The 24,146-nt window shown below is 49.0% G+C and overlaps 2 protein-coding genes and 1 pseudogene across 2 annotated transcripts; 1 reads left to right on the top strand and 2 right to left on the bottom strand.

The window, feature by feature from the left end:
* The first annotated feature begins 2,637 nt into the window (after positions 1-2,637).
* On the top strand, positions 2,638-4,595 carry LOC109747611 (WAT1-related protein At1g09380-like; annotated as a pseudogene).
* Positions 4,596-6,316: 1,721 nt separating this feature from the next.
* Positions 6,317-7,521, bottom strand: LOC109747614 (transcription factor MYB44). The gene has a single exon (XM_020306644.4). The coding sequence runs from the start codon at positions 7,415-7,417 to the stop codon at positions 6,533-6,535; it is 885 nt and encodes a 294-aa protein (XP_020162233.1). The 5' UTR covers positions 7,418-7,521; the 3' UTR covers positions 6,317-6,532.
* Positions 7,522-16,989: 9,468 nt separating this feature from the next.
* Positions 16,990-18,169, bottom strand: LOC109747615 (transcription factor MYB44-like). The gene has a single exon (XM_020306645.4). It carries the CDS (start codon positions 18,096-18,098, stop codon positions 17,202-17,204), a length of 897 nt encoding a protein of 298 aa, XP_020162234.1. The 5' UTR covers positions 18,099-18,169; the 3' UTR covers positions 16,990-17,201.
* Between the last annotated feature and the right edge of the window lie 5,977 nt (positions 18,170-24,146).

The following is a 24,146-nucleotide window of genomic DNA, read 5'->3' as shown; positions in this document are numbered from 1 at the left end:
TCTAGTTTCAAATATTTCAAAAACCATCCGATTTTATGTAAACAAAAATATCCAAGTATGGATGCATATCGTCTGGGTTGTTTAAGTATGCATCAAATTTGTTTAATTTCATTAAATTCCAACCGAAATGCAACCGGACATATGCGGCTAGCTTTGGACGGTTGGCTCACGCATCAATATCCGTGGACTAGTCCTCCGATCGGCGGCTGGATGCAGTGTCCGATTTGCTGGTCTACATTGGAGATGCCCTGAACTAGTATCATGAGAGGTCCAAAGGATAAATCAAAGTAAGCAAAGTTGCTCAAGCATATGTAATCATGTGAGCAATATAAAGCATTGCTAAAATGCTCGCTCTCGACCATCATTGGCGGTGACGAAGCAACAAGATTCACCGATAGGCAGCAGTCTCCAAAGCTGACTGGAACTACGTAGGACCCGTACGTGGACGAGCGCGCGTGCCTAATCCCGTGCAGTAGTACTTGGTACGTCGTGGGATCGGCGCTCGTCCTACTTGCCTTCGGGCCATGCCACAAGGTCAGCTGATTAAGCATTCAATCAAGGCTTGATTAACTTGTGTCGCCTCAAAAATTGCTATGGCGCACAGGGCCTTGGGGTCGATCGGGGCATCATTCAAATGCCTGCCGCTCTGCCACCGATGGAGCTACTACACTCGAAGTCGAAGAGTAGGAGTAAAAGCTATACACTTGGGGGCCTTGCACATCTTGTAATGGTCGCGGGGGCTATTTCTGGCAAAATGGTCACTATCTTACTGCCCCCTTGTGGCCTTGTGCAGCAAAAGCTATGACACACACGTCCACACCAGGCACTACGTCGTGAAGCTCGTAGTGAGGTGCCCTCCACTCTACTGTTGCGACATTATTACTGGCTATATATGTCGAGGCCTGCACGTTCGTAGTACAATTCCTTTTTCGAAACCTGCATTGCAGGGCTGGGCAGGCACGTTACGGTCACCACAAACTTGTGGCCCCACGAGTAGATCGATCGGTGCATTCTCTACTTCTCATTTCCGTGTGTAGTCCTCCGTATTCTTTCTTTTTTAGGGGAATTTAGGCCAACTCCACCGTATGACCCCAAACAGATGTCCGTTTTATCCGGATTTCGTCCGTTTGGGGCGGCAATGAAACGAAAACGGACATGCGTGTCCGGCTTGTGTTCGAGGTCCCCCCGTGGCATAGAGACCCAAAACGTCCGCCTGCTCGCTCGTCCCCGCCTGCGCGCCGCGCTCGCCGCCGCCTCGTCGCGCCCGCCCGCCGCGCCCCGCTCGCCCCGCCGCAGCCTCGCCCGCGCCCGCCCGCCTGCCGCTCCCGCCCCCTGCGCCGCAGCCTCGCCGCCGCGCCCCGCTCGCCCCGCCGCCGCCTCGCCCGCGCCTGCCCAGCTCGCCCCGCCTGCCGCGCCCGCCCCGCCCGCCGCGCCGCAGCCTCCGCCCGCCGCTGCCCACCGCCACGCGCGCCCCGCGCCCCCGCTGCTGCCTGGCCGCGCTCGCCGCCCAGCAGTCCCGCGCCCCTCTTGCCGCCGCGTGCGCCCCCGCCTGTCGCCGCTCGCCCCACTCGCCAGCTCGCTCGCCCTGCCCCCCCCCCCCCCCCCCCCCCCGTGCCCTCGCGCCCGGCCGGTGCCGCAACCACTGGCGGCCGCGCGCGCTCGCCGGGTGCGGCCTCGCCATCGCCGGGGCCCCGCTTGCCCCGCCCGTGCCGCTTCGATTTTTATTTGTATGGGTGGGTGGGCAGATGGGCCTATTTTATTTGTATGACAGGCGGGCCACACTGCACATGCAAGTGGACCGAGGCGGACAAGGAGTGGCCAGAGAGTGTCCGTCTGTGTCCACTTTGGCCTCAAAACGAGACCAACTTTGGTCCAGAGATGGGGTGAAACGGACACGAAACGGACGAAAAATTAAAATGGGGTTTGCCACTGGGTCGTCTGGTATATCCGTTTTATTCCAAACGGACACATCCGGACAAAATGGGTCGCGCGGTGGAGTTGGCCTTAGAGAGCTTTATTCAAACAAACGAGCTCCTAGGATCACTGGACAGGAGGCTAAACTGATGTGGCAATAACGTACATTATTTACATGTATGACCATGTTACATACGTGACTGTGACCCAATAGGGTTACGTGGAAATCACTCTGGTAGGTTTTTACAAGATTATTATTTTATTTAATTACATGCGTATGCATGCATGTCCTTTGATGCATGGCAAGGTTTCTTGGACGTGTCACCCTACTGGACCGCTCGGGAGCACGAGCGAGCATTGGAAACCTCTCGATCTGGCCTGGGACGTGCTGTTGTAGCAAGCGTGGTGCTGCATTGCCTCTAATGAACTACTTTGTCCTTTATATCCATTTTGTCTCGTCGGTCACGTCAGAACTCTGACTGCCATGGTCATGGTGCACAAGGGGTGAAGCAATAACTCTCGATGGAGATCGATGGTGGTGAATATTCCATCCGTACGACACGACACGATACGATAGTGTCCCACTCCCACGCTCAAATAGACACTACATCCTCGGAATTAGCTCTCCAACTGGCCATTGCCATCTTCGCCCCGCCCCCCTAATCGCCTCTCCAACACCCGACTTCTCCATCGTCTGCAAGTCCGGCCGGTGGCACGCCAGCCATGGGCTGCTTGCCGACGCTGGCCATGCTGGCGGTCCAGGCGGGCTTCGCCGGCATGAATGTGCTCTCCAAGCTCTCGCTGGACACGGGCATGAGCCCGTTCGTGCTCATCGCCAGCAGGAGCTTCGTCGCCGCCGGAGTCCTCGCTCCCATCGCGCTCTACTACGAGCGGTACCAGTTTTCCTCTCTCTCTCTCTTGTCGATCCCTCAACCTTGCGATCTCACGCCCAGGGAAATCTTTCCCTCTCTGAGATGGACCTTGGCTGGCCGTAGATGAATGGTGCAGGAACCTCTGGGCGATGATGAGCAGGAGGGTGATCCTGGAGATCTTCATCTCCTCCACTCTCGGGTATGTACTCCGTAATTACTTCATTGCAGCAATGGCCAGCTGATGTACTAGCTAGAAAGAATAAAGTGTTCCAAATTACAGTGTCAATGCTCGACTGTTACTTTGATTGATTGGGGACTAGCGTGCGCGTACAGAATGTCACTGAGCGAGCTGCTCTATTTCCTGGGCTTCCAGTCGACAAGCCCCACGGTGGCGTCGGCGCTGGGCAACCTGGTGCCCGCCCTGACGTTCGTCATCGCGGCGACGGCCAAGATGGAGACGCTGAGGCTCAAAACGTGCGCCGGGCAGGCCAAGGTCGCCGGCACGATCGCCTGCCTCGGCGGATCAATGGTGATGCTCTTCTGCAAGGGCCCCCTGCTCAAGATCTGGGCCTCGCCGCTCCACTGGAGGTTTTTTTTTTTTAGAAATGGAGGATGACCCCCGGCCTCTGCATCTGGGAGATGCATACGCCGAGGAGATCGCCGCCGCTGCGGCAGCGAAGGCCACCGGCGCCCGAAGCCCCGTGTCGGTCGGCGACGTGCTCATCATCCTCAGCTGCGTGGCCTGGGCCGGATGGCTGATTCTACAGGTACGCAACCGTAGCCATGCATGTACTCATAACCAGTCAATCAGTAATCTACTCCTAATTAACTTTGCATTTTGGCCGGTGATGAAATTTTTGCTTGTACGTAGAACAAGACCTCGCAACGGTTCGCAGCGCCTTACACCAGCACCATCATCATGTCTCTGATCGTGGGTGTGGAGTTCGCGGTGGTGAGCGCCGCCGTGGACCAGCGCGCCTCCGTGTGGGAGCTCGGGTCCGGCATCCGGCTCTACTCCGTCCTCTACATGGTATGGAAATCTCTACTTTCCATCCATGATTGCGACAATCATGTTCCTAACCAAAATTCGTGCATATGTATGCAGGGGGTCGTGGGCTGGGGGGCCACCTTTGTGGTGATGACGTGGTGCATTAAGCTGCGTGGCCCACTGTTCGTCTCCATGTTCAACCCCGTGGTGTTGGTGGTCTGCGCCGTGCTGGGCTGGGAGTTCCTCGGCGAAAGATACACCTCGGAGAGTAAGTGTTTGCTCTAGTCCCATTTTCTTTAACATAAACATGGTCTGAGCTTTAGGAGATCAATGAGGTGTTAAGCATATGTTATTGTATGTACTAGGAGTAGCAAACCTAATATTAGTTGTTTAATTTAATGCTTGTAAAAGAACTCATTTGCTATTTGTCATTTTTTCTTAGAATCTTATCTTAGAACAAGTATCAAAGATGCTAATCTTGCACCTAGTACCCCTATTGCACCTAAGATGCTTAGTGCATATATAGCGTATACCCTCGAGATTATTTTTCTTTAACAAGCTTCATCCTCTTATGCTGACATGCATTTTCTTTTGGTGTGGTGTCACTGCCCAGTGCGGTTGGATCGGTGCTCATCGTGGCCGGCCTCTACATGGTGCTATGGGGAAAGGCCAGGGAGGCGCACGAGCCGCCCCACATCGAGGATGGTGCCGGCACCAGTGTGTGACGCGGAGGCCACCAAGGGCCGCCTGGAGGACAACAGCCAGGTCTAAGCAAGATCGCGCTACTAGCGCTACTCCTATGCATCTTCTGTGGATGGACTAGTGTCTTTCGTTAGTATGGATGGACAACTCTCTGAACTAACTTATGTGTTTGCTTGATGGACAACTATGTTCTGAACCCTTTCGTCACTGTTCTGGTTCAGAAGCGTAGCTATGTATTTGTCGGTGCTTTTAGAGCAGAAAACAATAGATTCATAGGTGCACCGCCAGTATGATGCCCTGTTGATGCTGCAGGTTTTGCTCTGTCAAGCACATCATTTTTGACTGATGATCCTATCTCTAAATTGTCCCTCCCCATACAGATTTATATATATATTATAAAGAGAGCTCTCCTCCGATTTCATTTAACTGAAACCATAATATCTTCACAAATATTTACCAAAAGAAAAGCTTAGAAAGAAACTACATGAAACAACTAAACCAAAGCGAACATATAAACCTCTGAAATACGGGCGTCCACAGATCGCATCCTCCCTCCCCACTCCACATTCTCGCCCTTCTGCCGGAATAAATTCACGTAATAATCCATTAATCTCTACTCCTAAAGGAGGAGTTGGTAGTCTCGCCTCTCTCCCATCACCCCTCGGCAAATCCTATATTACGCACGCGAGCGTCTTATAGACGATCTTTCGCTCAAGTGCAACCAATTTGGGCGGGCCCATTTGACACGTGCATTAACTCAATCAAATCGACACTTTTCCAAAACAACTTTCAAATTAATCTTAAGAAAATCTCAACTAAACCAAACTTTCCTTGGCTTTCACTACTCATACACAAATCAAATACAAATCTTACCAAAACATAAATCAAAGTTGGTCATCCATTTGATGCGTGCGCGCATTTTTATTTTTCCTTTTCTATATGTTTTGTTTTTTCTGGTTTCCTTTATTTTTTCTATGATCAATAGGTTGGTTTTTGCTCGGCATATCAGAATCGACATAGACCTGTACAGTGTCGCCTCCATTCCGGTTAAACCTCACCCACTGATTTATTTTCTATTCCCCCATTTTATTTAAACTGATTTTTATCCCACTGATCTATTTATCTGGCAAATTAGTAATGTTGTTATGGAAAAGAATCAATCACGGTGATCCCGAATCACTCTTTAAAGACCAAATCTGTGGAAAGAAATCAATGTTTGATAACACAAAACACATTTGTGGAAAGGGATCAATGTCAAATGCATCACGGATACATTCTTAAATTCTTTGATTTAAGATTTGTTATCTCTTGATATTTTATTATGGTTGCCAATATATCCATTCACATATCACTCTGAAAAACATTTTTTGTTGGGAGAAAAAATAATAAAGAAATAAAAGGAGAGTGATTTGCCGGTAAAAAAGAAGTCACGACGGCAGCCTGCTGTGCAAGAAGATTTTGAATATGTATGCAAGATATCATTAATGTTAAATTACTAAAATATATATGCCCTCGTTGCAATGCACGGGTAATTAGCTAGCATCAGTGGTAGGTTACTTAAAGTGTCGGTATTATGTTTCGGTACAACAGTTTAGCTGAATCCAACATGATGTTCATTTTCTGAATCATGAACTTTTTTCATACATGAGCGCCTTTTGCTGAAAATTTGTACTACTCCATCCTAGAGCACATAGGTTTTCTCGCGCCCCTTGCACGCTTGATGATACTCTGCATCTCCTTGCGTCAGATGCAAAACGGATTATTATTATTTTTGCTTCAGATCCATACGTACTGGTAGATTTGTTTGCTGTTCGGTATTCGCAGCAATACGAGTGAGCTCTGACTTAGACACATGCATGTTTCTTTCCATTTCATTTGTTTGTATATACAGAAAGAAAGAATCAAAGCGTGAGCTTAGCTTAGCTTGGCTCTGCCTAGTTCTTCCTTCTTCCATTGCTAATTCAGTTCAGACTTCAGATCCTAACGAATGAAGCAACACCAGTGAGCAGATGGCGGCTGTCCTAACTGATCGACCGGATGGATCGATTGTTCTTGGTCACTGCATCCTCGCGAGACCGCCGGCGCGCTCCGCCGCGGCCCGCATGACGCCGTCCACCAATAGCGGCATGGACGGCAGGTTGGCGCCGCAGCCGACGCCGGAGATGTACCTGCGCACCTCGTCCCGGATCATCTCGTGCATCAGCTCCGCGAACTCGGGGCTAAATGGGTGGGATGCCGGCGCCGGAACGGGCGGCGGCGACGGGGAGGACGACGGCTGGTGGAAATGACTGTGGGAACTGTCGTGGTGGAACCCCTGGACGTCCGTGCCCGGGAGGGAGAGCGAGAGCGAGGTCAGCGGGTCCTCCTGTTCCTCCTTCTCCTCGTGCCGCCGGCTCATGGCGCAGTCCGCGGGCTCGAACCCGCCGGCCCGCGCCACCGGGCGAAGGTAAACCTGGCCGAGCCCGAACGCGCCGCCATGGCTGAGGTCGCTGCGGTCCGACCCGGAGCCAGACCCCGACCCCGATCCGGAGGTGCTGTCCGGCGTGACGCTGGCGCGCTTGCACGGCCGCTCCTCCAGCTCACCCTCGGCGACTCCATAAGCGCCCAGGTCGCCGAGCCTGCGCTTGAGGGAGCAGTTCCAGTGGTTCTTGACGGCGTTGTCGGTGCGGCCACGGAGGAGGCGCGCGATGGCGGCCCATCGGTTCCCGAGCCTGGCGTGGGCGCGTGCAATGGCGGCGTCCTCGTCGGCCGTGAAGGGCCTGCGCTCCACCCCGGGCGACAGCTGGTTACACCACCGCAGGCGGCACGACTTGCCGGAGCGGCCGGGCACCCCGCGGCCGATGGCCGTCCAGTTGCGCGCGCCGTCGAGCTCCACCAGCCGCCGCAGCGCGCCGTCCTCCTCCGGGCTCCACGGGCCCCTGATCCGGTCGCACCGCTCCATCGAGATTGATGGTTCTGGCTAGCTGGCTTTCTGATGCTACGACGAGGAGGATCGATGAACTGGGATGGGAGAGTGATTGATGGGTTGGGTTGTGGGCGGCGGCGAGCGGTTGGTGGTTGTCGGGGGGAGGAGATGGGAGGAGTGTATTTGTAGCCGGGGACGGCCGGTGATGTGGGCGGCAGCAACAGCTGGCCGCACGAGGCCTCGTCCAACTGCAACTGCATGCAACGTACGCAACGGAAACGAAACCTCCTGCCTGGTCCGGTCCAATCCTACCCGCGGCGCTTGTCGTTTTCGCTAGCTGGATGCCATGTGGGGCCGGATCGAGGAGGGCCCACTTCTTGATTTTCGTTTTGGCCACCGTGTATTTCATTCAAATTTTGAACAATGCCCCTACGGAGCCATAAAAACGACGATGGGATACTACGTATTAGCTTAGGAAATCATCAAAAGATGATGTCTTACATCTATTGCATGGTTTGTAATTAAAAAGGGAGTGTAAATATAACAAAAGGTCATGTTGTAGTCACTGATGATTTGTAAGCGACTATTGTAGGAATGTAGGTCCTCTACAAGATTTATAGTGAGATAACAATTTAAGACATAGGCGAATGGACGAGTAATTTGAATGCATAAGATTGGTAGGAGGACAACGTCTATGACCACGTTGAAATTGCAATGTGTTCGGCCTCTTCTACTATCCTATAGAACTAGAAGAATTGATTGGGTAGAGAAATTAAAATAAACACCATGATTTTGAATTGGAATCGTATGTATTTATAATATATGTTTTTGTAAGAGTGTTATTCTCACATTAGGGTAGCACTGTATTTGTTTATCTGGGATGGGATAGGTCTCACAATAATAATAATTGTTTATTATATCTTTTGAAATGTTGCGAGTCTCACATGTGGGTACAAGTGTATTTGTTTATTTGTATAATCCCACATGTGAACTCATCATCAACTTTTTAAGCAGAAAGGATACGAGGAGCAGTGGGGGGGGGGGGGGGGGGGGGTGTTTGTAGAAGATGAATGAATCTGCAAATCCGATCTCTATGCTTCTCCTTTCAACTCGGATTTTTGAAATTTAGAGTAGCTACAACTGGAATGTGGTAATTTGAGTCCCTATATGATTGCGGACAACGTCCGATCACCCCTCAAATGTCTGTGTTCGTAGCTACCCTTCATATTAAACTCTCCAAGTTCATGCAAGATGGAAATAGAACCACATATACATAGTACTCCCTTCGTCCCACAATATAAGATGTTTTTGCAAGTTGTTTTAGCTTGTAAAAACGTCTTATATTGTGAGATGGGGGAGTAGAATTTATGGAACCGGACAAAGTAAGTTCAACATAAAACTAGCCATAGATTGTTCTGTAGGAAAATACGATTTAGAACTACTCCATCTGTTTCTAAATATAAGTCTCTTTAAATATTTCAATACAAAATACACACAAGAGAGTAGATACTAGTGGACAGGCGTCGACGTGGTAAGTGAGGTGTCGTTGTCGAATGGAGAGGATAAGGGGAACCCGATAAGGTATAGGGCTGCACGGGCCTTCTCTTTGGGGAGGCACACGGCTTTCACGGTGTTGGTCACCCTCTACCGAGCAAGCCATTCCAACTCCTCAATGCGGAGCCATAGTGCCTTCGCATTTCTGCGGCAACGGCGAGCGTCTGTCTCCGTCGAGGTCAAGGTTCGATGGATGGCCTCGCGGAGTAGGTCTCCCTCCAAGTTAGGAGGACGGCTTGATGGCCATGGACTGGCTAGATCCGACCTCTACAGCTCTCTTCGTTGCTTCTTGTTGTGTGCAACGACCTGCACTTGCTTTCGATTGGACGAGTATTGGAGAGCCTGAACGTTTTGGACTGGACGTAGGGTGTTTGGTTTGGTTGCATTTTTGTGATAAGACGATGACCGGATTGTCGGCCTCAACGTTTAGGGCATCTTCAAGGCGGACCCGCAAATCATCCGCATCGTTCGGATCATGTTGTCCGAACCGCCGACGTCATTCAACACAAGCCTGTATCGGTCTGTAGGGTGTTCGGGACGCATTTTCTCCCGCAAACCGGAGACAAACATGGGGAGCTTTGCGGGAGTCCGGGTGTCAGACACGTAGGACTCCGACACCGTCAGCCCACCCAAAACCCCTCCTGGACTCCACGCGTCCATCCTCCCCATTTTTTCTTCTTCCTTCTTACTCTCTTGCCTTCGCCGCAGCTCCACCACCCCGGCCTCGCCCCACACCCTGCCGAAACTCTATGTCCCCTTCACCTCTAGCGCTTCCAGCAGGGCTCCATCCCGCTACTCCTTCGTCGCCGTTCAACCACTGTCCTCCGACCGCCCCGCCGGGTACCATCTGCTCCTTCTATACTCACCATGCCCGGCAACGGTTCAACGAATCGCCGGAGCTAAAAATAGTTTTGTCAGCACCATCTCTAACCCAGTTGGCCGAAAAAAGACTCACTTTGCCCAAATACAAGAAGTAGCTAGAAAGGATGTCCAGAGGGCATTTGGTGTTCTGGATGCACGTTATGCAGTTGTTCATGGACTTGCTAAATAATGGGATCTAGAGACTTTATGGGAGGTGATGACATGTTGTGTGATCATGCATAACATGATCGTCGAGGATGAGGGTGAGGATGCTGCCGCAGCTCTAGAATTTGAGAACATGGGTGATCCTATCCAGCTTCCTAACCGGAATCCGTACACATTTTGAAGAGTTTTTTTGGATGCATCAACAAATTTGGCATCGACCAACTCACGAGCGGCTGGAGGAAGATCTGATTGAGCATTAGTAGATGGTTAAAGGTGAAAACAATGTTGGAGGATATTTGAACTTCTTTAAATTTTAACTACTGTTGCATGCGGCTATTTAAAAGTTTGTATCCTATGTATACGGCTATTTGATCGTGCGGGCAAAAAATAAAATAAAATTTCAAATGTACGTGGCTATGACTAGACGGCGGCTTCCCGCGTCCGTGTTTGTGGACGGATGCGGGAGGAAATTTGCGGGTCGCCATAAGAAATGCCCTTAATGAGAAATTGTTTGGTACGATTTTTATGTGCTCTTACTTGTCACGTTCACGGATTCTAAAAAAAAAACTTGTCACGTTCACGTGTCACCTCTCACTCACCTGTAGGAGCCAACCGAAGCTCTACACAGACCAGAAGGTCGGCGGATGGGACGCTTCGTTTGGAGCCACCTTGGATCAGAATTGTTGTTGTTTTCCGTCGTTTTTGCGGACAGACAGACACGACCAGTGAGCAAGGGGCGGTGGAGTGCGCTCGAAACCAACCAGCGTACTACGTTGGGCGACCCGGCCCGAGCTAGGCGGTGCCGATGGATGCGTGCGTGCGAGAGATCCACGCCCCGCGCAACCGCACCCGACCCGCGCGGGCACCCTCCACCTCAACCTCGCTAGTCGCTACACGCCGTACCCGATGCATGCATGCACAACCGCACCGTACAGCTGCGGGTACTGCTCCCTCCCCTGCCCCACTGCCGACGCCCGGTGGGTCTACCCGCACGTTCGCCCATCCGTCGGGCTCCTCGGTCAGCGCGGACAGGCTGGAGCGCAGTGTTCGAAGACCAGGCGCGCTGCTTCCTTGCGGGACGTGGCCATCTCGCCGGAAGCGACGGTGCCGATGGGCTCACGGAGCGGGCCGGGGACGTGGCCACGCGGGTCTCGAGGCCAGGCTGGCCGAGGTTGGGGCGGCCCCCCGTCCCACCGACAGGTACCGGCGGGTACGTTACGTACGTACTGCCCCAGCTCCCAACCGCAACCGCCGTTGCCAACCAACGAACCAGAGCACGCGCCGGCGGACGGACGTCTTGGATCCGCGCGCGGCGGGGAGGGAGGGAGGGAGGCAGCTTCGTCGCAGCTTCCTCGGACGGTCCCGTCGCTTAAACAAAACCGATGAGATCTTTGCCCGCTCCATCTCCTTCAACAACTGCTGCGGCAAGCCATGGCCGCGCTGTAATGTCCGTGCAGGTGCGTCGATCGCATCCGCCCGTGCAATAGGATATTCGCCGCCCTGTCAGAGCCGCATGACCGCACGAGGCGCCCGTTGTGGCTCGCCTCATCAGTGCTCACACTAGCTCGTCGTGATGCACTTCTCGCTCGCGGAAAGAAAGTACGGTGGACCGGGCGGGCAAGACCGACGACCTCCACGGGCTCCATCCTCCGGCACTTCCCATGGCTCTCGCAACTCCTCCACGCCCCGCAACTCTTTTATTCAGCAAAGATAGCTAATCTTCTTTGATCAGTGGCAACGTTTACAGGGATCACATCAGAGCATGCGGTGATTCTAGCAACAAATGTCTATCCCTAGATGAGCGAGACGCCATATCTAGCTATCATGTATGCTTCAACATTCAAGGCGCGAAGTTCTTTGGCAGAAATTACAACTAGAAAAAAAAAAAACAGTTTCTCTAATTTTATAAAAATGACGCGAACACATTTCGGAAATACGTGAACACTTTTTAAAATGGTATAAAACTACTTTTAACTATGCGAACATTTTTTTAAATGTCACAAACACATTTTGCTTAAATGCGTGAACAAAATTTTGAAATGGTTTAAAACTCCTTTTAACTATGCGAAGATTTTTTTATTGGCACAAACACATTTTTTTCAAATGCGCTAACACTTTTTAAAATGGTAGGAAACTTTTAATTTCTCTAAATTACCTGAATATTATTTTACCTTGAATTAACTTTTTTATATGACATAAACATATTTTGAAAATGGACGAATATTTTTTAAATAATATGCATTTTTATTATATAACTTATGGAACAATTGTTTTACATAAGATCAATATTTTTTAATGTGATGAACATATTATTGAAACACGTGAACATATTTTAATTGTCATGAATATTTTTCTGAATGACTGTCACGACCGGTTTTTCAATAAAATAATTATTGAGAGATCAATCCCTTTTACGGACCAGCGAGGAAGAATTCCTTCTCACTGGTAGACAATATCTTGGTGACAGAAGAAAAATACCAGGAGTACTAAATATAATACAAGGTTGAGCAGAGACTGCCCAACAATTTATTACATGCGCGCCGTTAAAACAAGACGGCGGATAGGGTGGCAAACTACTAACTCACGATAATAACGGTGGTGGAAATATCATCGCGAAGCGAGTGATATGATTCCAGAAGACTACAACTCTTCGAGCGTCGGAGTGAGGCTCGAGAAGACTTATAGCGGGTGGCGGAAGCGTATACAAAACAAGTGACCAAAATCCGGGATCGCGCAGGACTGACTGGGACTCCTCTAGGCATCGGACGCGCTATCAAACTCTTCATTCAAGAGATCGCCTTCGTCAACATCTGGCCAAATCAACAAGCAAGGTGAGTACTATGAAAGTACTCGCAAGACAGTTCGGACATAAGGTATAACGAATGCAAACATGAAACATATGAACAAGTTAACCAGTGCGATCAGACATAGAGATAATAAATACTGGGTGCCAAGCGAGGGTCTGAATGACGCCTCGAGCGAAAACTGCAGAATAGTAATACTGGTGCCAAACGAGTGTCTGAAAGACTCCTCGAGCGGAAAATGCGGAATAATAATACTGGTGCCAAACGAGTGTCTGAAAGACTCCTCGAGCGGAAAATGCGGAATAATAATACTGGTGCCAAACGAGTGTCTGAAAGACTCCTCGAGCGGAAAAATGCGGAATAATAATACTGGTGCCAAACGAGTGTCTGAAAGACTCCTCGAGCGGAAAAATGCGGAATGATAATGCCACAGTCGGGCGTCGGGGCGACACCACATAAAGGGCTTATAACAGAAAATAAAGACAGTGCATGCCACAGTCGGACGTCTGCGCGACGTCACATAAAGGGCTTATATTTAAAGTGAGAAACGAGTACACGCCACAGTGGGACGTCTGCGCGACGTCTCATAAAGGGCTTATATTGTAGCTCAATAATACAATAGTTCGGGAACATAATTTATCACAAGCATGAGACAAATATAAAGTTAGTCCATCCACAGGAATAACAATAAATCTGAATTTACCACTTGAGCTTGTTCACCGAGGACAAGTTTCACACGGATAGATATGGATATAATGTTTACACTACTTGATCATGGATGCGATGATTTGGAAAGAATTGACTCTGCAGAGTTTGTACTTAACCACAGCCAACGGATTTCAGTAGTCACGGGGACTAGTTCCGTCTACGGTGTTTTGGAAGAAACACGTCTAACCAGTACACACCCAATTCAACCATCCGAAGCCAGGGATCACCCTCGGCAATATTCAAGAAAAACCTTGAGACGGGGAGGCTACAACCTCGCGTAGCATGGGATCAAATTTCTGTACGCGCGCTTTAAGGGGGTGCCCCCCTCTCGGTCCCAACCGGAAACACCCATGCCCCCTGACCGGATGACTGGCTTTAATCCTGGGCCAAGGTACCATCATCCCGGCCTCTCTGTTTGGTGTGTACACGGGAAGAGGTTACCAACTTACTAAACCGCATCCTGGCAATGAGACATGTGGTAGCACGGAAGGGGGAAAGAACGGTAACACGGCTCCAACCATGTTAACGTCGGAAAAGTCGGATGACGCAAGGCTGGTATGCTACAACAGTACCACCTTGCTGCCCTTCATGTCACCACATGGTTAGGCCATCTCTCATCAGAGATCATCGCAACTTTGGAACATGCGGGAAAAGAACGATAACGTAGCTCCAACCACGTTAACGTCGGGGAAAGTCGGATGACGCAAGGCTGGTATGCTACAACAGTACCACCTTGCTGCCCTTCATGTCACCACATGATTAGGCCATCTCTCATCAGAGATCATCGCGACTTTGGAACAACCGGGTCGTTGCCTTACAAGCAACGAGGTATTTACCGACACTCATATGCCACGCACAAACTCTCACGTGAACATGTAAAACACCTGTCATATCAAATGTTTAAAACATGCTTGCCTGGTTCGGAGAAGTCGGAGTCTAGCTCGGTGAAGTTCGCGGCTCCTTCACCTCTCCCGGAACCTACGGCAATCACGAAACGGGTACTATCGTGAAAACCAACACATGCACAGAAACTTTTCCAAATATTTTCCAAATAAATCCCATAAAAAACTAGACAAAATTTGAAAATTGTCAGAAAAAGAATCACTCAAAAATCCCTTTTTATTAAAAAGTTATAAAGGTTTCTGTCCAGGGACTTATCTGTAATGAAACAGAAAAGTTCCAGGGTTTTAACTGAGAAAACAGAAAACGCTTCGGTTGGGAATGCGCAAGCGCAAAGGAGAAAACGTATTTTGCCCGAAGGCGCCAACAGAAAACGGTTCGCGAATAAAAGAACAGAGGCTGACACGCGGGGTCCACATGTCAGGTTTGAAAAGCTCGCCGGCGCCCGAAGACTGCGGTGGACGCCGGCGTCGAACCACGGCGAGTTAGGAGAAACGGAGGGTACCAAGAGCTTCAGCGTCTTCTTCCGCATCGGTGGGTGGTGGACTCGTCCAACGGGGAGCACCACGTCGACGGCGGACGGCGGCTCGGGTGAGGATGGGGAACTCCGGTGGAGGGCTGCAAACTACGAATTGAGGCGCGGGTCAGAACGAGTGATGCAAGGTGAAGCTACTGGCAAGAGAATGGAGGCGGAGGAGCGCACACGGGGGCGAATCGGGCTGGATCCCGTGGCGGGTCGCGGCGGCCGGAGTCGAGGAAGGAGATCTCCTCGGGGCTCTACCAGTGGCTAGGCTTGCTCTAGGGGGAGTGCAGGGATGGTGGGTGCTCGAGTTGAAGCTCAGGGCCTCTATTTATAGGCAGATCGACGGGGTGGCCGTGAACGGAGAATCTTCGGCGAGCGATTACGGCGGAGCAGTGGATTGGCAGGTGGTTTGAGCGGCCAGGCAGCATCAGTGGAGGTTACTGGAGTCGTTTCACAGCTAAACGGAGATGGTCTTGGCGTAATGGCGTCGGTCCACGGTGAGGTGACCGCACGGGCTCAACGGCGGCAGAGAGCGCGCTCCGCGCCCTGCGGTTCACGACGAGAGCGGTAGCGCATTCGGGGGAGTGGAAGGCCACGCGGCGAGCTCCGGTGGTTTGGGCGGCGCTGGGTGGCGTCGTCGGCGCCGTGTCTCCCGCTGGCGCCCGCAAAGCCGTCGCCGGCGTCGGTCACGGGGCGGCGCACCTTCTGCTGCTCGTCGCCGACGCCCGCAAGGCGCCAGGCGTTCGTGCGGTGCAGGAACAAGAGGGCGGGGATGAGGAGCAAGGCGACGCGGTGGCACTGGCGAGATCGACGTCCTTCTCTGAAGAAAACGACAGCAACCACTGCAGTGTTCTCTGAACTTTCTGAACTTGACAAAGATAGTGCACTGCAGGTGTTCGACAGAAGGTTTTGGCTATGAGATAAATTTTTCTGGAGCTGTAACTTGGTGAGATGACCACTCAAAGCACCCAGGGGCTGCCTGATTTTACTTGGAATTTTTGGAGAAGGTTTTGAATGAATTTCACCAAATTTGTCAAATCTGGTCCAAACTTGCAGCAGGTGTAGTTTGAAAATTTTGAACTGAAGACCAGTGGATCTTCATGGTTCTAGGTTGAGGGTTCAAAGGACTAGGAGGGGAAAAAAGTTTGGTGGCAAAAATCAAGACAGAAAGTGGAGTTCCTTTGTAAAACTCCAAGTGCTAGAAAAGGAGGCAGAAAATTATTTGAATAGAATTTAAATGGAAATAATCACATGGGGAGGTTCAACTTGCTGGATTTGATGCAAATCATGATCCAAAGGTGAGGAAGTGGTTAGGAGAGAGGATTTGCACTAATGCCAAGGTAAGAGAGAAAAGTTGAAAGTGGCAAAGGAGTTTTCCAAAAGCCATAGTGCATTTCCAAAAAGATTTTCAAAAGTTATTTTCCCAAATGAAAAACATTTTGTCTTGAGTCCAAAATAAAAGCAAGAACTTCCAAGACCAAAGGCAGATCTTGGGTGAATCCAAACAAGACTTTTGCCATAAAGAAAAATATATGAGAGGGAGAGTTCTCTTGAAGAAAAATTTAAATCACTCCCCTCAAGTCAAATAAAATCTTTTGAAAAAATCCAAATAAAAACTTGGGTGTCACAATGACCGATGAACTTTTTTTTACATTGCATGAACATTTTTTAAACGGCCAATGAACTTTTTGCAAACAATCTTTGAATTTCACGAATGCTTCTTGAATTCATGTTTTTATAGTTCACAAACATTTGGGAATTCTTAAATATTTCTCAGACTCACAAATATTCAAAAATTAATGAACATTTTTTTAAATTCACGTCCAGAACATTTTCCGAATTTGTGCCCGTTTTTTCAATTTAAATTCATGAATTATGAATTGTTTTCATACATGAATGCCTTTTGCTGTAAATTTGTTTTGTCCACCTTTTTGTCTAATTGTTCAGCTTCTCCATCCTGGAGCATAACTTTTGCCACGCCGTTTCCGACGCTTGATGTTGTTCCTCACGTCCATGCGTCAGATGCAGGACGAGGGATTTTTCGCTTCAGATCCATATATAGAGATAGATTTTTGCTTTCGGAGGAAAACAAATTTGACATGAGTGAGCCCAAAGTTGGACACATATGCTAGTTTCTTTCCATTTCATTTGTTTGTATGTACAGAAAGAAGCAGATCGTCAGCTTTCCCTAGTTCTTCTTTCTCCCATTGCTATAGACTCGGCTGTCCTAGAGTGATTGGTCGAGTCGAGCCAGCCAGGCATTGCTGCCGGTCTACTCGACCGGATCGAATTGATTGATCATCGGTCACCGAGTCCTCGAGACCCCGCCGGCGCGCTCCGCCGCGGCGCGCATCACGCCATCCACCAGCTGCGGCATGGACGGCAGGTTGGCGCCGCAGTTGACGCCGGATATGTACCTGCGCACCTCGTCACGGATCATCTCCTGCATCAGCGCCGCGAACTCGGGGCTGAACGGGTATGATGACGTCGGCGGCGCGGTGCTCGACGCCGGAGCGGGCGGCGGTGACGAGGAAAGAGACGGCTGGTGGAAATGGCTGTGGGAGCCATCGTGGTGGAACCCGTGGGCATCCGTGCCGGGGAGGGAGAGCGAGAGCGACGTGAATGGGTCCTCCTGCTGCTGCTCCTCCTCCTCGTGTCGCTGGCTCATGGCGCAGTCCGCCGGCTCGAACCCGCCGGCCCGCGCCACCGGCCGGTAAACCTGGCCGAGCCCGAACGCGCCGCCATGGCTGAGGTCGCTGCGGTCCGACCAGGAGCCAGACCCCGATCCGGAGGTGCTCTCGGGCGTGACGCTGGCGCGCTTGCACGGCCGCTCCTCCAGCTCACCCTCGGCGACTCCGTCAGCGCCCAGGTCGCCGAGCCTGCGCTTGAGGGAGCAGTTCCAGTGGTTCTTGACGGCGTTGTCGGTGCGGCCGCGGAGGAGGCGCGCGATGGCGGCCCAGCGGTTTCCGAGCCGGGCGTGGGCGCGGGCGATGACGGCGTCCTCCTCGGCCGTGAAGGGCCTGCGCTCCACCCCGGGCGAGAGCTGGTTGCACCACCGCAGGCGGCACGACTTGCCGGACCTGCCGGGCACCCCGCGGCCGATGGCCGTCCAGTTGCGCGCGCCGTGGCGCTCGACCAGCCGCCGCAGCGTGCCGTCCTCCTCCGGGCTCCACGGCCCCCTGATCCTGTCGCACCCCTCCATCTAGTACGAGTCTACAACGGGAAGACGATTGATTCTTGTGGGTGGCGGTGAGCGGTGGTGATGGTTGTCGGGGAAAGGAGAAGGGACGAGTGTATTTGTAGCCGGGGGGCGGCCGGTGATGTGGGCGGCAGCAACAGCTGGCCGCACGAGGCCCCATCCAACTGCATGCATGCACGCAACGGAAACGAAACCTCCTGCCTGCTCCGGTCCTATCCCACCCGCAGCGCTCGTCGTTTTCCCGGGCTGGATGCCATGTGGGGCCGGGTGATATGAGACTGATATATTGATATATTGATATGAGACTGATGTCTACTACGCAACCTTCTCCTTGTACACATTGTTGGGCCTCCAAGTACAGAGGTTTGTAGGACAGTAGCAAATTTTTCTTAAGTGGATGACCTAAGGTTTATCAATCCGTGGGAAGTGTAGGATGAAGATGGCATCTCTCAAACAACCCTGTAACCAAATAACAAAGAGCCTCTTGTGTCCCCAACACACCCAATACAATGGCAAATTATATAGATGCACTAGTTCGGCGAAGAGATGGTGATACAAGTGCAATATGGATGGTTGATATAGGTTTTTGTAATCTGAAAATATAAAAACAGGAAGGTAACTAATGATAAAAGTGAGCGTAAACGGTATTGCAATGCTAGGAAACAAGGCCTAGAGTTCATACTTTCACTAATGCAAGTTCTCTCAACAATAATAACATAGATAGATCATATAACAATCCCTCAACATGTAACAAAGAGTCACTCCAAAGCCACTAATAGCGGAGAACAAACGAAGAGATTATGGTAGGGTACGAAACCACCTCAAAGTTATCCTTCCTGCTCGATCTATTCAAGAGTCCGTAGTAAAATAACACGAAGCTATTCTTTCCGTTCAATCTATCATAGAGTTCATACTAGAATAACACCTTAAGACACAAATCAACCAAAACCCTAATGTCACCTAGATACTCCATTGTCACCTCAAGTATCCGTGGGCATGATTATACGATATGCATCACACAATCTCAGATTCATCTATTCAACCAACACAAAGTACTTCAAAGAGTGCCCCAAAGTTTCTACCGGAGAGTCAAGACGAAAACGTGTGTCAACCCCTATGCATAGGTTCATGGGCGGAACCCGCAAGTTGATCACCAAAACATACATCAAGTGGCACGTGATATCCCATTGTCACCACAGATAAACACGGCAAGACATACATCAAGTGTTCTCAAATCCTTAAAGACTCAATCCGATAAGATAATTTCAAAGGGAAAACTCAATCCATTACAAGAGAGTAGAGGGGGAGAAACATCATAAGATCCAACTATAATAGCAACGCTAGCGATACATCAAGATTGTGCCACATCAAGAACACGAGAGAGAGAGATCAAACACATAGCTACTGGTACATACCCTCAGCCCCGAGGGTGAACTACTCCCTCCTCGTCATGGACAGCGCCGGGATGATGAAGATGGCCACCGGTGAGGGATCTCCCCCTCCGGCAGGGTGCCGGAACAGGGTCCCGATTGGTTTTTGGTGGTTACAGAGCCTTGCGACGGCGGAACTCCCGATCTAGGTTATGTTCTGGAAGTTTGGGTATATATAAGAGGTGTTGGCGTCGGGAACAAGTCAGGGGGGTCTCCGAGGCGGCCACGAGGTAGGGGGGCGCGCCCAGGGGGTAGGGCGCGGCCCCCGCCCTCGTGGGTGCCTCGGGACTCTTCTGGTCCATCTCCGATACTCCGTGGGCTTCTTCTGGTTCAAAAATAATCTCCGTGAAATTTCAGGTCAATTGGACTCCGTTTGGTTTTCCTTTTCCGCGATACTCAAAAACAAGGAAAAAACAGAAACTGGCGCTGGGCTCTAGGTTAATAGGTTAGTCCCAAAAATCATATAAAATAGCATATAAATGCATATAAAATATCCTAGATGGATAATATAATAGCATGGAACAATAAAAATTATAGGTACGTTGGAGACGTATCAAGCATCCCCAAGCTTAATTCCTGCTCGTCCTCGAGTAGGTAAATGATAAAAACAGAATTTTTGATGCGGAATGCTACCTAACATATTTATCAATGTGATCTTCTTTATTGTGGCATGAATATTCAGATCCATAAGATTCAAGACAAAAGTTTAATATTGACATAAAAATAATAATACTTCAAGCATACTAACCAAGCAATTATGTCTTCTCAAAATAACATGGCCAAAGAAAGTTCATCCCTGCAAAATCATATAGTTTGGCTATGCTTCCATCTTCATCACACAAAATATCCAAATCATGCGCAACCCCGGTTTCAGCCAAGCAATTGTTTCATACTTTAGTATTTTTCAAACTTTTTCAACTTTCACGCAATACATGAGCGTGAGCCATGGACATAGCACTATGGGTGGAATAGAATATAATGATGGGGGTTGTGTGGAGAAGACAAAAAAGGAGAAAGTCTCACATTGACGCGGCTAATCAACGGGCTATGGAGATGCCCATCAATTGATGTCAATGCGAGGAGTAGGGATTGCCATGCAACGGATGCACTAGAGCTATAAATGTATGAAAGCTCAACAAAAGAAACTAAGTGGGTGTGCATACAACTTGCTTGCTCACGAAGACCTAGGGCATTTGAGGAAGCTCATCGTTGGAATATACAAGCCAAGTTCTATAATGAAAAATTCCCACTAGTATATGAAAGTGACAATAATAAGAGACTCTCTATCATAAAGATCATGGTGCTACTTTGAAGCACAAGTGTGGAAAAAGGATAGTAGCATTGTCCCTTTTTTTTCTTTTCTTTTTCTTTCTCTTTTTTTTATTTGGCCCCTTTTTTAATTTGGCCTTTCTCTTTTTTTTCTTGGGACAATGCTCTAATAATGATGATCATCACACTTCTATTTATTTACAACTCAAAAATTACAACTCGATACTAGAACAAAGTATGACTCTATATGAATGCCTCTGGCGGTGTACCGGGATAGGCAATGAATCAAGAGTGACATGTATGAAAAATTATGAATGGTGGCTTTGCCACAAATACGATGTCAACTACATGATCATGCAAGGCAATATGACAATGATGAAGCGTGTCATAATAAATGAAACGGTGAAAAGTTGCATGGCAATATATCTCGGAATGGCTATGGAAATGCCATAATAGGTAGGTATGGTGGCTGTTTTGAGGAAGATATAAGGAGGTTTATGTGTGATAGAGCGTATCGTATCACGGGGTTTGGATGCACCGGCGAAGTTTGCACCAACTTCTCGAGGTGAGAAGGGGCAATGCACGGTACTGAAGAGGCTAGCAATGATGGAAGGGTGAGAGTGCGTATAATCCATGGACTCAATATTAGTCATAAAGAAATCACATACTTATTGCAAAAATCTACAAGTCATCAAAACAAAGTACTACACGCATGCCCCTAGGGGAAGGGTTGGTAGGAGTTAACCATCGCGCGATCCCGATGATACGTCTCCGTCGTATCTATAATTTTTGATTGTTCCATGCCAATATTATGCAACTTTCATATACTTTTTGGCAACTTTTTATACTATTTTTGGGACTAACATATTGATCCAGTGCCCAGTGCCAGTTCATGTCTATTGCATGTTTTATGTTTCGCAGAATATCCATATCAAACGGAATCCAAACGGGATAAAAACGGACGGAGAATATTTTTGGAATATTTGGAGAATTCCGGAAGAAGAATCAACGCGAGACGGTGCCCGAGGTGGCCACGAGGCAGGGGGGCACGCCCCTGACCCTCGTGGGCCACCCGTAAGGCGGTTGATGCCCTTCTTCGGCTGCAAGAAAGCTATTTTTTGGTAAAAAATCACGGCGAAGGTTTCAGTCCAATCGGAGTTACGGATCTCCATATATATACGAAACTGTGAAAGGGTAGCAGAAGAGAACGCAGAAACAGAGAGAGACAGAGAGACAGATCCAATCTCGGAGGGGCTCTCGCCTCTCCCATGCCATGGAGGCCAAGGACCAGAGGGGAAACCCTTCTCCCATCTAGGGAGGAGGTCAAGGAAGAAGAGGAAGAAGGGGGGGGGGGCTCTCCCCCTCTCCTCCGGTGGCGCCGGAACGCTGCCGTGGCCACCATCATCATCACCGCGATCTTCACCAACACCTCCGCCATCTTCACCAACATCTCCATCACCTTCCCCCCTCTATCTACAGCGGTCCACTCTCCCGCAACCCGCTGTGACCTCTACTTGAACATGGTGCTTTATGCTTCATATTATTATCCAATGATGTGTTGCCATCCTATGATGTCTGAGTAGATTTTCTTTGTCCTATCGGTGGTTGATGAATTGCTATGATTGGTTTAATTTGCTTTTGGTTATGTTGATGTCCTTTGGTGCCCATCATATGAGCGCACGCGTGGATCACACCATAGGGTTAGTTGTATGTTGATAGGACTATGTATTGGAGGGAAAGAGTGACAGAAGCTTCAACCTAGCATAGAAATTGATGCATACGGGATTGAAGGGGGACCAATATATCTTAATGCTATGGTTGGGTTTTACCTTAATGAATGTTAGTAGTTGCGGATGCTTGCTAATAGTTCCAATCATAAGTGCATAGAATTCCAAGTCAGGGATGACATGCTAGCAGTGGCCTCTCCCACATAAAACTTGTTATCGGTCTAGTAAAGTAGTCAATTGCTTAGGGACAATTTCGCAACTCCTACCACCACTTTTCCACACTCGCTATATTTACTTTATTGCTTCTTTATCTAAACAGCCCCTACTTTTTATTTACGTGCTCTTTATATTCTTGCAAACCTTTCCAAAAACACCTACAAAGTACTTCTAGTTTTATACTTGTTCTAGGTAAAGAGAACGTCAAGCGTGCGTAGAGTTGTGTCGGTGGTCGATAGAACTTGAGGGAATATTTGGTCTACCTTTAGCTCCTCGTTGTGTTCGTCACTCTACTTATCGAAAGAGGCTACAATTGATCCCCTATACTTGTGGGTTATCAAGACCTTTTTCTGGCGCCGTTGCCGGGGAGCAATAGCGTGGGGTGAATATTCTCATGTGTGATTGTTTGCTTTATCACTAAGTAATTTTTATTTGCTGTTCTTAGTTGTTCTCTATCTTTAGTTATGGATATGGAGCACCAAATACCAAAAAAAATTAGGTGTACTTGCTACTCATGGAGATGAGGAACCTCCTAAAACCCTCGATGCTCGTTATGTGACAGATATTATGTACTACTTTGATAATCCAGAGAAAACCCCATTCAATTTGGTAATGGGAGTAACGTTGGATCAACGTGAATACTTTAGGGATTATCGCTTGACACAAAAAGGGAAACTATTATGGGATCAAATTTATATATTGAAGTGGTATGCTCGGCAAGTATGCTTGAGTTATGATTATACTTGTTGCTCTAGGATGAAGGCTCCACACCTTCCCTTTTCATGCAAATTTAATGATAATAAAACCTTAGCTTGTTATGCTAATGGTATATATGATTACTATGATGTGGAACAAATAGAAGAATTTGTTGCGTTTATGGGTGCTTACGAAATTGAATCTATGTTTAAAGAGTTTGAAGATTTTGATGATGCTGTTTATAGACCTGAAAATTTAGCTATCCTCAAATATTTCTATGAGAATTATGAATACAATTCCGATATTAATGCACTTTTTGAGAAAGTCCCCGCTGTCCAAGAAGAGACTAATATTTTGCAGGAATCTATGGAAGAAGAAGTTGATGAAACTGCGAGCTCATTGGATGAAAAAGATGAGGAGGAGAGCGAAGAACAAAAGGAGGAAGAGTGGATTGATCACCTGTGCCCACCTTCTAATGAGAGTAACTCTTCAACTCATACATTGTTTAATTTCCCTTCGTGCTTACCGAAGGATGATTGCTATGATGACTGTTATGATCCCGTTGATTCTCTTGAAATATCCCTTTTTGATGATGCTTGCCATGCTTGTGGCCAAGATGCCAATATGAATTATGCTTATGGAGATGAACTTTCTATTGTTCCTTATGTTAAACATGAAATTGTTGCTATTGCACCCATGCATGATAGTCCTAT

Source organism: Aegilops tauschii, chromosome 7, assembly GCF_002575655.3.
Source record: "Aegilops tauschii subsp. strangulata cultivar AL8/78 chromosome 7, Aet v6.0, whole genome shotgun sequence".
In the NCBI taxonomy this organism is placed as follows: Eukaryota; Viridiplantae; Streptophyta; class Magnoliopsida; order Poales; family Poaceae; genus Aegilops; species Aegilops tauschii.
This window is presented reverse-complemented; position numbering and strand designations above follow the sequence as displayed.